General features: G+C 37.7%; 1 protein-coding gene across 1 annotated transcript in view; it reads left to right on the top strand.

Moving 5' to 3' along the window:
* Positions 1 to 327: 327 nt before the first annotated feature.
* Positions 328 to 18,436, top strand: part of FGGY (FGGY carbohydrate kinase domain containing) — a gene marked incomplete at its 3' end in the record, with an annotated part of 127,405 nt that continues 109,296 nt past the window's right edge. Inside the window, exons 1-4 of the mRNA XM_010087607.1 lie at positions 328 to 534; positions 2,183 to 2,294; positions 4,083 to 4,234; positions 13,956 to 14,044. Of these exons, the coding sequence (XP_010085909.1) occupies positions 334 to 534; positions 2,183 to 2,294; positions 4,083 to 4,234; positions 13,956 to 14,044 (554 nt within the window). The remainder of the gene's footprint in view (positions 535 to 2,182; positions 2,295 to 4,082; positions 4,235 to 13,955; positions 14,045 to 18,436) is intronic.

Raw genomic sequence — 18,436 nt, 5'->3', positions numbered from 1 at the left:
GATGCTGTAGGACCACAGCTCAGTTCCTTGATTGTATGAGTGTGTGAATTTTATTATATCATGCATATTCTTACATGCAAATTTACAATATGCCTTTCAGGAGTTTCTGTGCCATGCAACTTATATACAAATTTTTGAAGAAAAAAAGTAGAACTAGTGCAAGTCTTGAAAACTCTAATTAATTAAAAAATGCCAAGTGAAGACTTGCTGCAAAAAAGAGTTATCAAGCAAAGTGCCTGCACAGCATCTCTCCTGTCCTGTTCAGCACAGCTTTCCATCATTTTATGTGTTTTTAACTTTTTTTTTTTTTCCCACCAACAGGTTTTATTAAAAATGCACAGTGAGAAGCAGGCTTCAGTAAAGTACTATGTTGGAATTGATGTTGGGTCAGCAAGTGTTCGCGCAGCTTTGGTAGATGAGTTTGGAATGGTAGTGGCACATGCAGAGCAGCCAATCCAAATTTGGGAGCCCCAACCAGACCACTATGAGCAATCCTCTGCAGACATATGGGCTGCTTGTTGCTCAGTCACAAAGGTATGCAAAGAAAAACAAAATTTACCACCTTCAGTATTCACATCTGTAGGTTTTGTTTTGCTGGTGTACGTTCTAGCCACAAGACAGTTCTTTGAGGAGTCAAGGTTGCTCAGAACCTGGTAATGAATATATTTAAAGATGTGCGTTGTGCTGCACTGGAGTCACAACAGAGCGTTTATTGTCGAGAAGTTGTAGTCAGTTTTGTGGGTGGTGCCTAACATAATGTCTGTCACCTGTGGTCCTCATTAAGATGCCTGTCCAGTGTTATAAGACCAGAATAAATTATATGTGTTTGTGGATCGTATCAAGTGTAAAATCAGATTGAAATAAACCTTTCTATGAGGGAAAATTTGTGCTGACTGATACAAGGATCTGCCTGTACACGCTGGTGGTAAATTAGTGACCTTGCTTGGCAGTGCCCATGGGTGCCATTTCATCCTTCTTAATAAAGCCCCAGCCTGCTCCATGTTCTAAGGTTGGCTTTTTAAATATTCATGATATAGTTGGTAATTTGCAGATGGGCAGTTCACCCGTTCTCTTGTTATTGATCAGCCTTTTCAAACATTAATGAGCTTGCCTCTGCAAAAATGCCCTGAGACGAAGGAGACAGGTGAGGGGAAAGGAAGGAAAAGAAGGGAGTGACAGGTGTGATGGGGAAGAACAGCTTGATGTTAAAGCAGAGCAAGTCTTTTATTCTGCTTACTTGATTTTTCTCTTTGTGAATTGCTTTGTTCTTGCACTGGACCTCTTTAAAAACAGTCTCTTATATGTGAGCAATAAAATACAGTCTCTGAAACTGTAGCTTTACAGAGCCAGTAAGAGACTGGCACTGTAGCAAGTCTAGTGAAAGTCTTTCGTTATAGTGCTAATTAAAATAATGATATTTTTATTGTTGCTGAGAAGTGGCAATTTATTACTGCGTTATAGTTTAGGTGTCTTGCAACCTCACTTGGCACTTAATCCATGTGGGTGTTGTGTTTTTATTTCCAGTGCTGCTTGGAAGCCATGAAGTTCAAACCTTTTAGGGTGGTGATTTTTTTTGGAAAGTCTTCCAAAAGGTGTGCTATCCAAACTCTTGGTAGCAGATCTTTTGAAAAAGTGTGCATTGCAGAGGTATTATCAGTGCTAGGGATTTGACCAACTTTATTTTTGGGACACTTCACTATTGCAAGACAAAAAGCTGTTGCACAGTATTACCAAAATGTTCTAGAAGTTCATTGCTTCCACACGTGGGAACTGAGTGAAGCAACTGATGGAAACACTTAGCCCTAATCCTGTGTTCATGTTTCACGTGCAGATGAACTCCAGGCTTTTAGAAAAGAGAGAAAATTAACTTTGCTGGTTTTCTGCAACCTTTATTTTCTGATATTTTTGTGCTTCCTGCTTTCATCTAGGACTGTGGCTAGTAAGATTAAAAAGCTATTAAAGAACTTTTCATAGACCTTTGAATACAGTTTTGAAAACCAAAGAATTTTTGGTAATTGGGTGTATTTTTGATTAGAGGTGTTAAAGAATATTGAATTTCAAAAATTTCAAAGTTTGAGCTTGCATTTCTAACTTGTAACTCATTTTCTGTACTCATTAGTTCACATGGTACCTGCATATATATGGATATATTTTTATTCATGTGTGTTTTGTATATTTGCAGAAAGTTGTCTGTGGAGTAGATGCCAGACAGATTCGAGGGATTGGTTTTGATGCTACATGTTCTCTTGTTGTTGTGGATAAACAGTTCCAACCTTTGGCAGTCAACTGTGAAGGTACGACTCCAGCACAATAATTGGTGTTACTGTACATGTTTTGTCACTGATGTGAGTGAACGTACAATTTCATCCAAATGACAAGTTATGGGTGGGACTCTTGGAGATACAGATGATAGAAAATCTTTTTTACAAGAGGATTTTCTTCAGATTTTACTATTTTAATTCTACTACAAAATTAAATTACTATTTGGCTAAATGTTTGGTGTCCTAAGATCAAATTCATCTTGAATCAGAGACACTGACGCTTAGAGCATGCAATGAAAGAAAAAGTTCATTTTTCTTTCGTGCATGTTTTCTCCTCCTTCAGACTTTACTAATCATGACTTTCATAGTGTGTATAAATGCCAATCTACACTGGCTAAAGGAATGCTAAAAATGTAGTGTTAGTGTCGTCTAACTGCTTACTCTGTCCTGGAGCTGCAGGCTTGTGTATTTTATTACCCTGCTGTTCTGTCTTTGTCTAGGACAGTGCTAAGCTTCAGAAACAATCTGTGACCTTTTTCTAAAAAATTTAATGTTTTTTTTTAGTTTTTGAGTAGGTGATTCAGAACACTCAAGAAGTATGTGATGCACTTTTTTTGTGAATTCCATTTAAGATTAGGTGTGTGCTAAATCAGTAGTTACAGAGCGATAATCACAATTCTGTTGATGTTCCCTTTCTATTCTCAGATATATTTGTCATCTCCTCCTATCCTTCTCAGAAAGCCAGCTTTGCCCCCAAAATGTCCTTTGCTAAATTTGGATGAGATTATTTATTTTTCAGTTAGAGAGTCTCTTGCAATCTCTTCAATGCCTATTGATGTCTGGGGCTATTTTGGTCTAATGAGTCAAATTGAGTTCTCCTTTTTTTTTTTTATTCTCAGATACCCCCAAAAACTTTGAGTTTACTCAGTGTTGTTATTAACTAAAAAGACAAGAGTGCACTGAATACTGTTGCACTGGTGTGGGTGTGCAGTGGTCTGCTTTCAGGCAGTCTCGCAGTTCAAAGTTCGTTTTCAATCCATGTTAGAAATATTGGTGCACCTCATACTTCTGCCTTGTCTTCGAGTATGTTTTCAAGATTAAGTATATGTGAGTGGCAGTGTCATGAAGTTGAGTGTGCAGTGTCCTTAGCAAGTGAGGAATCTGAAGTGTCACCTGGATTACTGTTCCACCTGTCTAGCAGGTCCTCTGTAGGTTAATTTTGATAAAATGTTCTTTGCTTCTTGATTTCCTGTGTTATGCAGACTTGCCAAAGGCTTTTTTCCTTCTACGTCCAAAAGAAAAACAGTTCCGCAAATTACCCCCCTGAAACTGGATTTCTGAAAGGAATTAGAGTGGTTCTCATAACAATAGAATAGGAAAGAGAATCCCTGTAACTAGCTAGCTGGCTCACTAGCTCAGTTAATTTCAGTTTATAACGTAATTGCTCAGATTTTGTCACATTTTTAGTTCTTAGTCACTAAAATGCTTCTTTATAGTTCTAGCTAGATATGTGTACTTTGTCAAGAGGTTTGGGTTCTTTGAATGAAATAGTTTACAAGAGCATAGTGTTTCAAAGTTCTTGGGTGCTCACAAGACTGATGAATTTCAGTCAGCATTCTCAGTGTTCAGCATGTCTTAAAGTTGGCTCAAAGGGCTAGAATTTTGTCTTTCGATACCTCCTGCAGATTATTAAAATAATAGAATTTGATTTTCCTATGTAGAAGTGAAAACATGAAGCAGGTTAGACTCTAGTAACTTACAGTACTGAAGTGGGGTTAAACCAGACCTAGAATAATATATTTTTCTTTTTCTTTCCCCAAGGACAAAACCATAGGAATGTTATTATGTGGATGGACCATCGTGCAGTCAGTCAAGTTGAGCGCATCAATGCAACACAACACAGAGTTTTGAACTATGTAGGGGGAGTGATGTCTGTTGAAATGCAGCCACCTAAATTGCTGTGGATAAAGGAAGTGAGTACATCTAAGACTGTGGTGCATTTTTAATAATGATTAATACCCTTTGCAAATTTCTAGGAATGAAATTTCTAAAACAAAAGTCTTCAGCCTTAATGTTGAACCCACACATGTGCAAAGTAAGGCCAGACTTAAGTTGTGATGAAAATGTTTTGAGATTCTTTTTTTCTCTCAATTATTTAGAAATAGCTTTGATTTTATTGAACTTTAGTGTTTCCTGATTGAAACATTTCTTACGCATTTCTTGTGTAATGTTAAGCTTAGACATACATACAAATTTAGTTGCAGGTGCTGAATGAGTCCTGTAAGTATCCTAGGATTTAGTTACGGAGGCATATTTCCTGCTCCGAGTGTTGTAGCTGGGCATGCTTACATTGGGGTGTAGGTGCTACTTCTGGGATGGATTTACAGCAATTTGAAAATGGCACCATCTCAGCGTTGGGTATCCTGGCCAGAGGCACTGCCTTGGAGGCTCTGCATCCAGCACTGAGGGGATGTGTGATGTCTTTGACTGCTGGTAGAGAAACTGTTCAGTTCGAGCTTCAATTTAGTTCTGTCCCATCTGTGAGAAGTAAACCATCTGTAGAAGGAAGGTTCTCTGTTCATAGTGTGGAACTCTACCTCTGTCTCTGGTGTTTAAATTGTGTGTGTTACAGGATGACATATGGCTTTTTAATAATAACTGTCAGATAAAAGGAGAAATGCTTGCCACTTGTATTTTTTATACCCTCCTCCAGTTTAGCTATTACATTTGGTCTCAGTGAAGCTTGCTGTCATTTTAATAAAGCCCAAATGTAAATTACTTGCTACCAGTTTCAAGCAGCCAGTCTCCTGTCCTTACAAACATGAAATGTCATATAGTAACAAGGTGCAGATTGGGGAAAGTCAGAGGAATTAACTGGTAGAAGCAGGTACTGACAGATTAATGATAACAGAGGATAATGAATGCTGGTTTGAGATGCTATACTGAAATACAAATATCCATCTACTCGTTCTTTCCTTTTTGAGATGTATTTATAAATAATAAAAAGTAAAACGGTAAAAAACTTAGATTAATCAATTAAAAAAAAAATTCTTATGTTTCAAGGTCTGGAATATCATTATCTGACTGATAGGAAAGGTCAGATTTTAGGGTCTTCAAATGTGAGATGTAAGTCTAATGCTATGGCCTCAAAGGCCTCTGACATAATTGCAGTAGTATAAAGGGGCAAGCAAGTATTATAGGGCTCAGTCCTTCCATGAGCAAATGGGTAGGAAACAGAATTCCCAGTACCCAGCATGGCAGCCAGGAGCAGAGATTGCCTGGCAGAAGGGCATTACACAACAGGGCTTGCTCATACCTCCCCTTTCAGCTCCTGACATACCAGCTAAAGAGATTATTATTCTTAAGAGAAGTTTTTTCTTTACCTCAGTATCTGCTTGCTGAGCTGCTCATGCGCCAGGTCTTGCATCCTGAGTAGACTAGCAAAAACATACTGTTAAACTGCTTAAGATTACCCTGGTTAACTCAGGCAACCTTAAGCAACATCTGCAGCGGTGCCTCAGCTAGCTCATGAGAAGGAACAATAACATTTATTCTGAGGGCGGTTGTAATCAGTTGATGTGTAGGCATGTCATGTTAAACACGTGATCGACCCTCTGCTTACTGCTTCTGTACTTGTTGCAGAGTAGGAGGGTGAAAGGAATTGTATGAAGAGTGGTGTTTATTTTAAGTGACGATCACAGTAATATCCCTATGTATAACATGACTTTTAGGCTAGCAGCAAAGGTTCATGTTAGCCTCTGACAGCTGAAATTCAGCCTCATGTAATGCAAGTGTTCTCACTTTTTGCCAAGGAAGGCAAATTTGACAGTAACTTTGAATGTCAGGTTCTCCAAATGAGAGCTAAAACACCAGTTTGCACATATGTTGTTATTCAGTGGAGTGTCTTCAAGTGATCTACAATTACTCAAGGCAAACAGTGGATTGGGCACATTCTTCTATGGCTGGCCCTAATCAAAACTGTCTAAACCGAGGTGTACCCAGAAGCTACTTTGGGCCTTTGTCCCTTTGGTAGGCATCGTGTTTCTGAAAAGTTAGATTAGAAAGGTTGCCATGGCTGCAACACATACAACACATAGATGTTTTCAAAACAAAACAAAAACCACAGCCATACACTTTGCGCAGTCATGCTCCAGGTCAATGGGTGGATCCTGATACATGAAAATTCACTGTTGAATTTTGCCTTGAATCCCCTGGAACTTTTTTTGACTCCCCAGGAGTTTAATGTTTCTGCTACTAAATGCTTTTGCTACTTTCTCCCTGTACATCTTTGCCTGCAATTGGTGCTGTGCACATTCCATATCTGCTTGCATTGATCTAGGTTTTGCAGAGAGGGTGCAGTGGGGGAAACAACTGTTTTATGATAAAATAACCTGGAAATAATAATTAAGAACACTTTATAGACCCATTGATGTAACCAGCAGAATTATCTTTCGTATCACTGGGAAAATGTTTGATACTTTTAATCAAACCTCATGTACTTGTAACAGTAAACAGCATGAAATTGAAGGAACCTTAAAATGAGTCCTAACAAAATATGTTCCTTTTCATGGATCCTTAGTTCTTTGGAACTCTTAGCATTGTTTTCTTGAGCTTCAAATTTTATTTAGGCTGGCGTAAATATAAGTGTTTCTTTCTGAGTTTATTGGCTAGCTGATAAGTATTCAAGATATTCTCTTGACTTTTCCATGTTCTGTATTTGTGGAGTGAGTCATATGAAACTTCAGTCTTGCTAATACAAGATAAATTGCACAAATGTGACTATAAATTAGTTTGGTAAAAGTCATTCAGGAGACTAGTGATTTAGGAGTCTAACTAGTTGCACTTTTGGAAGTCATTTAAGGTATTGATACCAAATGACCCTGTGGACTGTTGTTATAGCTGCAGGTTAATTGTGTGTACATTGTCATCAAAGCCTCCCTCTCCCTTTCCACGGCGCTAACCTGACTGTGGAAGGCCGCATTAGGAGATCCTGCCTTCTCACTATTTGACCTGGGCTCTCCTAACTGTAGTATCTGAAAACGTGATGTCTGTGAGGAAGGGTCTGATATAGCAGGATTTCTAAGTGTTGAGTGATCAGGCTGTCCCTCAAAGAAAGAAACTGAGTTTCTGTTACTTGAAGAATTTTCATTTAAGCAATAGAAAGTATTACTAAAGAATACGACTTTGCAAATTTACTCTGAATTGGTTAGAAGTAATGAAGAGGGACGAGAAGGGGGGAGAGGACTAAGGTGATCTAACTGTACTTTTCCATTCCCATCATCAGCTTGTTTTTAGAATTGAAGTTGAAGATGACCTCACTGACTGTGAGGAATGAGCTGACGTCATTATACGAGAAGTAGATGCTTCTTCTCTCTTGTGGCTTTCCTGTTACACCTGACTTGTATTTATTTGCAGAGGGATGTTGTAGTTTTTCTTCCAAGTCACAAGTTACTCTCATCTGCTTCGTTTTGACTTTCTTTTCCATATAATGCCTACCTCTTGAAGATTCTCTTCATCTCCTTATGTTCCCACTGTACACAGAATAGAGATTTAGCTAGAGACTAGAGGCTTCAGGGTGTGTTCGGTTCTTACTACTCTTCATCTCTATTCCATTTTGGTTTTGAATTAGGAAACTAGACTATGAAGGCCATTATAGGCCTTTTGTGATCTTTTGTTTGAATTGTATTAGCTTACATTCAGTTTAGTTTGATTGCTGCCGAATCATGTTACCCTCTGGTGCTTAGGGGTTAGTCTGCATGAAATAAATTGGGTGATCTTGATGTTTGTGACTGCAGATAGGTGTTCATATGACAAAGTCATCACTGCAACGGGTGTTTGCATGTTGGGGACAGCTGTTTACAGTAAGTGATCAACCGAATGCAGCTACTGTATGGCCTATAGGGCAGTCTTTACCAAAATTGTGCACATCTGTGGTCTGCTTCTGAGAAGCATAAGTGTACTTCTCTGCCTGTGTAGACCATGTGTGGTGATAAAGAGAGGTCAGTGTTAAATCTGTAATGGAAAACAAAATAAATATTTTTTTAAAAAGCTAATTTCTGTGGATGCAGTCACATTTGACTTTTTAATGTGGTCAGCTGAACTAAGAACGTCAACTGTAGATGAAGTTGAAATAAAGCATCATTATCCTTTCGCAAATATTTGGAAACTAGATGGAAGATAATTCTGACAAAGTGTTCCTGAAGTCAATAAGATAAGTTTGAGTGTAAACTTCACTGAAAAGGGAAATACTCCCTGGTTAGTGGGTCTTTCAAAATAACCAATTAAATTCAGTCTTCTTGCTGTTATTTCTTTAGATTCCTTCATTGTTTAGAATGATCTTGCAAAACATTATTGCAATAGTTCTTTACTTCTGTAGTTGCAGGTATGTTTTTTTGCAGCTTTGCTAAGCAGGTTGTGCTCTTCTGTTGACTTTGGCTAAAGAAGCTGGATGTTCACGGCCTGAATGAGCATATAGATAGTTCTGGTAGGTAGATACGTGCATATGAACTGAATAATGGAAATTATTTTGTTGCAAAGGTTTGTCAGGATGTACAGATGTCTGTGCTGTGGCAAACCAACATGGCAGCAGTGAGAGCACAGTTTAAACAGAGCAGTGTAAAAACTGCAGTGAAAGTTTGTCCAGCTCTAGAATTAGGCTGTTGGTATTTTTTTTCACAGAGGTAGCAGAAGAAAAAATCTTTTTTACTAATTTCTGGCTGGAAATTTTATTGTAGCTTGTGCCAGAACAAAAAGATGCTTGTTATGTTTTCCTTGTACTAGTGACATTACAAATCAGTTATTTCTAAAAAATACTGATCCCATTAAATCAGAGATACCGTAGCTTATTCTAAATGGGTGGATGCTGGTCTGGGAATAGGTATTTGCTTAGTAACTGTCTCCAAATGAAATACAATCTTGTATACTGTGCTTTCACAACTCTGTTCTAAATAGGGTGTATAATAGCAAAAAAAAAAATAAATCAATTCACAGAGTGACTGGCTAGCATATAATTCCTCTTCAATTAATAACTAAAATCAATACTTTTTGAGTAATTTATTTTTTTTTCTGGCACAGTGGTCAGTGATCTTTATGTTGCAGTTCACATCTTCAGTTACAGCTGCCGTTTTATGCATCGTTGTGCTTCTTTCTGTACACCTGTGACTTGCAGCTACCAATGGGATAATTTGCAGAAACAATTAAAACATCTCTTTTTTTTGAGGGGAGAATAGTGGATGTACTGGCATTAGCTTGGCAGCAGCTTCTGTGTTGATGCATGTCTTCTCCATTGCTTGCCGTTTTTGCAGCTGGCTTTTTGTTTTGTTGAATGTGACTATTTTTCCATTAAAATAAATAATATATTCCATGTTAAGTCAGAATGAGTCCAAGCTCCTGAGTTTGTAACTGAACTCTTGATTAGAATTGTTTATAAATGCTTTAACAGCTCTGTGTTATCAAAATCCATACGTAGTGCAGACATGCGTGCATAAGTTGTACTTTGGACTGTTGAGTTTGGCTTTTAGTTGCAGTTGCTAATCAAGCAGAAATACCATTTACAAAAAGGATTAACAGCTTTGAGGTTTGAAGCACCTACACCTCTAAGTATGTACTACTGAGTCTGTCCCCCAGCTGTATCTCTCCACCCCGTTGCAATGTGGTGAGGTTTACAACATGCACGTAGATTGTCCTTCTTGCCTTGTTACAGCTTCTGCCAACTCAGTCTGTAATGTGCCTGATCTGATCTGTTTTCTGTAATTTAGAAAAAGAGAGACTGATACACTACATAGCCGACTATTGCAGACTGCCTGGGAGATTAAGATTCAAATTTGGGGTTGAATTGGGAAAAGCAGACGGTCCTTCAGTGAATGAGTCTCTTTTCTGATTTTCAGATGAGTTAGATTTTGACCTGATGTGGAACTTGAATGCGCATGCCAGCTTTCTTTTTTACACTAAATGGTAAAACATTTTTTCTGCTTCCATCTGTCCCTCCTGTTTTTAATCTAGATTTCTTACACACAAGTTTTGGATGATCTTTGAATTTGTGGGTTTTGTCTGATAAGTAACTATGAAATTCAGACTGATGTGCTAAAATCAGATGTCTTGCTTCTAGCCCATCTTTAGTTAATCCTGTGGCCAACAGGGATCTGATATGAAAGCTGTCTGTAGTGGCATTTAAGATAATTTGATTCATATTTAATCTGTATTAGCAATAACAAAAGTCAGGACATCTTCGGTGTTTATATACACATTTTATTTCTGGTGGAAAAAAAATAAGTTTTCACAATCATTGGATGTCTGAAGATCATTTTATAAGAAAATTATATACTCAGCAAGAGCAGAAATCAAAGTTTCCTGCACAGAAACAGACTACTTCAGCAAATCAGTAAAATATGAGTGTGAAAGCTTTCCTAACGAGAGTGTGCCTGTAGATGTCTCCAAAAAATGATATTGGATGCTGGAGCTTCTGCCTGTGTGTGTATTTTCAGTCCGGTTAAGAAGTCAACAAATACATTTAACACAATACAAAATTGTGCAGTGCAGCTTCATGATAATCTTTTGACTTGTCAAGGAATAAATGGGCAGTGGAGGCTTTTCACGTGCTTTGTATCAGTTCTCCCATCCCTCAGTCTCCTACACCCTTGTCTAGGAAGATTAAAAGACATTGCACTTCATAATCCTTAAACTCTTTGCCCCCAGGTATTTGGGATTACCTGTAAGGATCTCAGAAAGTATTGTTTGAAGGTATAGTTGTTAAAAAGCCCAAAACAATCAGGGAGAGAGATGAAGAAAGGGGACTCCATAAGTACCCTTGGAAAATAGAAAGATTGAATTAGTTTCTTTACAAGTGAGTTTGGAGAGTGAGTTGCAGGATATGAATACAGCATTGGGAATGTTCCCAGATCTTTTCCACAGTCCTTTTAATGTGGTCACAGATTCCTGACTGTGAGTGAAAATAAATTAGAATTAACTTCAGTGAGTGTTGAAAACATGGAGACTTTTAAATTTGTTTGGAAAAAGCATCAGGGCATGCAATGATTTTTTTTGTCTGTACTAATTAGTGATGACAAAGCATCAAGATGGCAAAGAGTGAATCATTTGGATGTTCATGAAACAACATATTTTAGTGTCACTAGCATGTGGCTTTTGGGAATTCTTGAAGTAATAGAATAAGATCCAAGGAGTATCTTTGATGAAACAGATTTGTTTGAAGAGGACAGTAACTCAATCTGTTTTCTCTTCTGATTAATACTAAGAGCCAACCTACTCCTCTCACCTCTTGAAGACTGTCACGTTTGTTAACAACACGCAGTGGCTTTTATTATCAAAATAATCAGGCTGAATGACCTTTGTACTAAACTGTGGAGCACTTTTGCATTCACACATAAAGTTAAATTTTCTGTGAGTAGCAGCCACATAGGTCTAGGAGGTAAGCTAAACCTGAGTGATTAGGAACCAAAGGTTGTGTATTTGATGTTAAAAAGTTGTAATGGAGCATTTCTTTTTTGAACTCAATAGAAACCCGGTAAGTTTTACAAGCTTTTGAAGAACTGAACTCAAAGAAGAGAGATTCTTTGCATGATCCAAAACAAAAGAAAATGTTGTTTTTTTTGGACTTACCCAGTTGCACCGTAGTTTCTGGAGTTCGTAGACTCCATGTCAGTAACTTTCTGGACTTGTAAGATTTTGGTATGATACCGCATAGTATCTGAATGAAGTTACAGATCCAAATAGTATTTCTTTAAATTGGATTATCTTTTCTTTTAATTCAGCATGTGCATTCTTGATATAGCATGTGATTAATTTTTGCTCCAGAAAACTGATGGCAGCTTTTAAAATGCAGATAATTTGAATTGTCATGTTATTGACAATTTACTGAATAATTTTGAAAAAAATAATCTTTGAAGAGAAGAGTGTAATAACAAAGCTGCTAGAACCTTTGCTGAAATATTTTGGCCTTCTGCTCAACTATGTACCACAGGTTCTTACAGGGATTTTTGGAGGGATGCAGGAGGACTTGGTGTTGCTGTTGACAAAGCTTATGCTATTGAGAGTCTCTTAGTGTTTAATACTTTTATTTCTCTGAAAAAATCTTCTGTTTCTGGAATATTGTACAAGAGTCTTGGCCTAAACTTGTGGAGAGTAGATGAAAAAGGTGGGACCTGAAAGCTAAAGGACAAGAAGGCAAATAAATCATCCCTCAAATTTCTTGTGTAGAGATGAAGACCCACATAGTTTCCCATCTCATGCCCATCTGAAGTATCTCTCCAGCTCTGCCTTAGCCTGCTAGGTGCAACTGTTGACTTAACTTATGTTCTTGCTATTTAAAAAGCTGTTGGAGCTTTTTAAAGCAATTTTGTCTTCCTGCGGAAGTCTGATTTGTGAACTTTGTGGTTAACGGCACTGACTTTTGTTTTGTTTTGATATTCTTTAGTTATTTTAATGTACTGAGGCCAGAGATGGCCATTGGATGGTATTGTTGTATTGCAGGATAGTGATGCTCACTCTTCATGTGACACTGGAATAAAACGTTACTCTCGGGGAAACTTTCTTCACTTTTATCATCGTCTGATTCCTGTGGCAAGTGTGGAGATTGTTGTTGTGGAAAAATAATTTTAAGAATGTGCATTGCTATCATAAGCTTAAATCAGACTAAGCTTTGAAGATAGAAATTAAGAATAGAGCCTGGCCCAGGTGATATGACTGGCCTCTTCCAATACACTTCTTGCCTTCTGGACCACTAGTTTTCTGCAGAATATAGAGTTGGAAACTCTCTGTAAATGATCTATCTTGGTGGAAGGGTTTTTTAGGAGTTTTTTAGGAGTTTAGGAGAAATGTCATGCGGCTATCAGGAACTTGCAGCTACCATGCTCTTAATTGGAGGGTTTTCCTGTAACTGTCTTCCCTTCCCTCAGCTGAAGAAGTAATGTTGAACCTCTTTTCAGATGGAAACCTAGACACTCATACTGCTTTGTGTGTTGTTATGCATTTCAAGGAAATTTTGCAGAAGGGCAGAGTTTGCAAAGATAAACTTCTGTTAATTGTTTGTGTGAATTCATGTGCATACTGTGATGGCAACTGTAGGGTTGTAGTGTGGATTTAAAGCTGATTGTTACTGGTTAATCCAGGCATTTGAGAGCTCCCAAATGTCCCAGCTGTGGAAAAAAGTTTCACTGAAAGCTAACAGGTTCTTATATGCTTCGGTCATGTTTCAGTCATTTTGGAACAGATTTGAAAGTTTTGTTCTTGTGATCACAGAGCTGTTTGTTTTCTTCCTGTACTTATAATTCAAAATTATTAAATTTAAAATGGTTAATTTTAGAAAGTAGGGCAATCTTCAAGCAAATATTTTTTGAGAAAGTTGTCTGTTGACTTTGACACTGCTCTAAAATTGAGCAACTGACAGGGAACTGAGAGAGCCCACGTTATTGATCTGAGACATGTGCCTCCATGAACTCTTCATGGGAAATTCTTTTCTTATGATCAGTCTGTGGTGGGGGAAAAGCTCAGTTCTTCAGGCAGTAAATCACTGTAAAGTGAGTAGAGCAGACTGGATAATCGGAATACTGGGTTTGGAAAAATCATATTTTTTACATAAATGTCAAGTTTTTAAATTGAATTAAAATAATAACATGATCATGCCTAGCCTCTAATATCTGAATCTCTAATTTTTTTTTTCTTTTTTTTTTTTTTGGTTAGAACTTGCAAGAATCATACTGGGAGAAGGCAGGCTACTTCTTTGATCTTCCGGATTTCTTATCTTGGAAAGCCACAGGTGTGACTGCAAGGTATGTTAATTATAACAACATGATTTGGTCTTCTTTGTCTATTTTCTTATGTATATTTCTGCTTTAATTAATTTTGACTGGACATGCTGTTATGTACATCTGCCTGTAATTCAGCCTGCTCCAAAACATCTTGAACCTATCTCCTGCTTCCATTGTGCATTCCTGAACACAGTTGTTCCTGTGAGCAGTGTAATTCACAGATACAGTATGTTGCTACAACTGTCAGTTAATTGTTGCTGTACTCCATTTTGGAACATAAATATGATTGCTCTAGTTACTGTGAAATATGTTTCTAACACTTCTTTGAAATCTTTTTTTGTTGACAAATCTATTGACTTTTTTTGAGAGTTGGAAGAAAACGCTTCTTCACCATGCAGGAGGGATCTGGTAAAATCTTGTTTAAAATAGTTGCTTCACTGTTAAACACGGCAGCTGTATTGCTTCCCAGAAGTGTCCTAGGATACTTGCTAAGAAGTTTAACAAAACCGTTTGAGAGGAACCCCTTTAAAATCTTGATTAAATTGACCAGTACAAATGAAATGCATTTGCACATAAAGAAATCCTTGTGAAAAATGAGGTACAGTACTATTTATTTAAAATAAAATCTTACGAACCAAGTACATGCCCAGCTCAGTGCAGTTCACAATTATTTTGATTGCAGTTTGTGAAGCTGAAATTGTGCGAAAATGAAAACTGGTCAGAGGATAGTTATAGTCTCTCTGAATTTGGAAGATACCTTCGCATCAGACACAGCTCTTTTTGTGTGAGTGCTCTTTTTCTCCCTAGTTAGTCTCCATGATTGACAGCTATTGCTAAATATCTTGCATTGTAGAGCAGGAAAGTGCTATGTTTGACTAAAAAAAAAAAAAATGAAGACATAAGTTGTGCAAAGACTTCCTAGATGATAATTGAAAGATAGTATCTCAAATCTTCCATCCTTTGGACTTTCAGTCAGGTTCTGCTGTTTGCTGTGTAACTATGTACCAGAAGAACAACTCTCACCCCAAAGATCTTGCAATCTGAGCAGTCCTGTTGCCTGACCCGACTCTAACTTCAAGAGGATAAATCCCAGGCTCCCAGATGATATGCCATGCAGGGTCTCCATCTTGTCAAAGTACTCAAGAGTTCGATTTAGAATTAGCAGCTTTTGGGCAAGGGACTAGATGGAGAATGGCGAATGCCTTTTCCCCGTAAACAGTGTAAGAGTGAGACAGATCAAATGCTCCTCAAATTCAGGCACAGTAATGTGTGAGAAAAGTAGCCATCTGTCCTGAAGAGAACCTTTTTGAGGTAGTTGGTGGATATAATGACCCTGAAAATAGATAGGACTAAATGTCACTTTTAGTGGGTTACAGATTCTTGCAATTTGTTTACTAAAATTTCTGTTTAATAGGACAGGGGAACATTTTCATCTGTTGTTATGTGGTAGGAGTGTCTTCATTCTGCCATTCTCTTCTTCATTCAGGTGAGAAGGATACTTCTTACTTGGCTAGGGACCCTGGTTGGAAGTCAGTTCCAAACACAGTTGCAAAAAAATACTACTAATAATACCGAAAGAGCAAACGGATCTTACAAACTAATGATTGTATTCACTAGTGCTCATCTAACCTGTACAGGAGTACAGTCTGAATTCCTGAGATTAAAATTTTCAGCCTTGTCTGCAGCGTTTGTATGCAACCAAAATGTATGGCCGGAGATTTAAGAGGAAGTTAGGCAGGAGTATATAGGAACTTAGAGTATGATAGCGGAGTTCCTGTCTACTGTCCCTCGTGGTGGCTTGATTTAGGGGGCAGTGTTATTTGTGGGTGGGGGGAGGGGAAGAGAAGGATAGGGCAAGAGTAATGCTGTGGACTGAGCATTGTGGTGCTGTTGGCTGCTGTCAGGCTGTCATGGCTTGCAGAGGACTTTGAGACTGTCTAAACTCAGTGAAGCTCAGGATTTGCTTTGGAAGTAGGTCGGAAAAGAGAGGGTATGGTGGTAATGACACCTTGGTATCCTACCTGACTTTGGCTTTGTGTTCTTAGCTGTAACTTTCTGGAGGTGAGGCAGAGAATCTCTCTTAAAAAAAAAAAAAAAAAAAACAAAACTCCAGAAGATTATACTCAAAAGTAGAGCTGATTGGATTTTTACTGGGAAGTTCATTTCCTTAGAAATGATGCTTTGATTATTTGAAAACTTTTTGGTTATATTGATGAATGTTGTAAGGGAGAAACGAATGTTGGGAAAAGAGTTTCTGGACAAAGTCTTCCCCCACCCATTGGTTGAGATTCTTCTATTTCAGATAAAATAGTTCCTTGTACGTCCTCCTTTGCTACCTTAATGTGCTCTCCAAAATTAAGCCTGTTGTTTTGGCTCAAGTGGAATGTCTTATAGGGTAACAAATGAGGAAGAAAAAAGACAGGAAAATAAGGACAAGAAATGTTTATTTGGAATCAAACCTAATTTTTTTTTTCATCCTCTGCTCCATGCACACCTGTTTCTTAGGAATTTCCATGTAGTTTGGTGGAGTAATTTGTCCTGCATAAACTCATAATGCTAGGGCAGTGTGAATTTATCAAGTAGAAGATTCTTACCACCTTTTCTCCCTTTACCACAAAGGAGCCTATTCACAAGGCAAGACATGGTGTTAGTCATTGTGAATCATACGCAACTTGGCCCTCATAAAAGACAGATTTATTTTTTTAAATTTGTTTTGGTGATGGAGATTTTACCAAAATAACTGCAATTCCAGGGGCACTTTTATAGGAAAGACTTCTGCATGCATTGAAACTGTTACTCTTGCTTCCTTCAATTTTTAAGGGGCTCTTTAAAACATTTGCTATATATTTAACATTTCAGAACGATATATAGTCTTTCTGGCTTTAGTGAGATTATAACAGTGCACAAGGTTAAGTAGTGTGTGAGATTAGGATTTGAAAAGCAGTTCTTGTGTGTGTTTCTGGATATGAAATTGTCTTTCACATTTGATTCTGCTGGCTTGAATGCCCTTGTAGCCAAGTTTTTCCCAGTGGATGTATAACAAACAGTAAATGCTTCTTGCCTGAAAGGTGGAGACTCATACATATTCTGAGACTGTCTTTGAAATTGCTGTGTATCTCACCGAAGAGCATCCACCCATCAATTGCAAAGTGTAAGTTCCAAATCATTGATTCCCATAGTTCTTGGAAGATTGTTGCCTGTAATATCCCATATTAAAAATAGTTATTTTATTATTTCTCCCTTGGGTTGATGAAAGACCGTTGAATTGTTCTGAATGATCCGGACGGCTGACTATTCTGCATTAAAAAAATGTTACTGACAGCTCTTTAGTTAAAAAATTTAAAGCTTTGGAACTTCTCTGGTCCTGCCCCCCAAGGTTGCAACAATGAGTATTGATTTTGCCACGAATACTCAGTTGTCTTCTTTCTGAAATGCTGTTGTGGAGAGGAAGAGAGCTGTTTTTTCACAGACATGTTAGCAATGCTTCTCAGAGGCTCAGCACTTTTACTCATGGTGAGTGTGACTCACTGCTCTCTTCCACCCACCATCTACAACCTCTGATAACTTTTCCTTTATGTGGTATCTTTGGATAAAGCTATCTTAATAAAATCTAAATGCCTGGTTTAGTTACAGGTTACTGTATTATGGATGGAGAATTCTTATCAGAGATGCACATCTGCAATTTTGTTGTATTTCTGAAGTCTCGTGAAGGATTACATTGCAGATAAGAATATGGCTGAGCTGTTAAACTGGGCAGAATTCACACACAAATTTCTCAAAGGTCCTGTGTGTTTAGATACAGTGTTCTGTTTCAAGGCCACTTTCAGTCATAAGCAATACACTCACTGGAAAATTAGCTAGTCTCTACTGGGTTTACATGGTGTAAGATGAGCTGTAACAAAGAGAGATTAAATGTCTGGAGGTGGATTTGGAAAACATAGGGAAGAATGTCAGGCTGACATTATCGAGGTAGAGAGTGTCCAACACCATGCTATAAAACACCTCCCAAAATTAACAGAAAAAGTTGGAACGAACTGAATATTTGCACTGATTTTTTTTTTATATTATTACAATCTAGATATTTTAATAGTTGTGGAAAGTAACATCTTATCTAGTAGAGACTTGATCTCAAATATGAATGTTGACCCAAATAATTTTCCTGTGGAAATACTTGTCCAGTCAGTCTTCAACTGCTAGCCATCACATCAGGGAAAATGGTTGTGACAGAGGTGTTTCATCTCCTTTTGGGGGATCTTTTGTAAATGGGATCATGAGTTTACTGTTATAGCAATTACAGACAGTAAAGTGAAAGACAAATGTTTGTAGTTCATAGAAAACATTTCTGAGAACCACACAACTAATATCAGGCTAAATCTGTGTGAGAGAGAATTACATCTTTTTAATATACAGTAT

The sequence above is a fragment of the Pterocles gutturalis genome, unplaced genomic scaffold (genome assembly GCF_000699245.1).
Source record: "Pterocles gutturalis isolate BGI_N339 unplaced genomic scaffold, ASM69924v1 scaffold20001, whole genome shotgun sequence".
NCBI lineage: Eukaryota > Metazoa > Chordata > Aves > Pterocliformes > Pteroclidae > Pterocles > Pterocles gutturalis.
The sequence above is the reverse complement of the archived record's forward strand: the minus strand, read 5'-3'. Positions and strand labels throughout refer to the sequence as shown.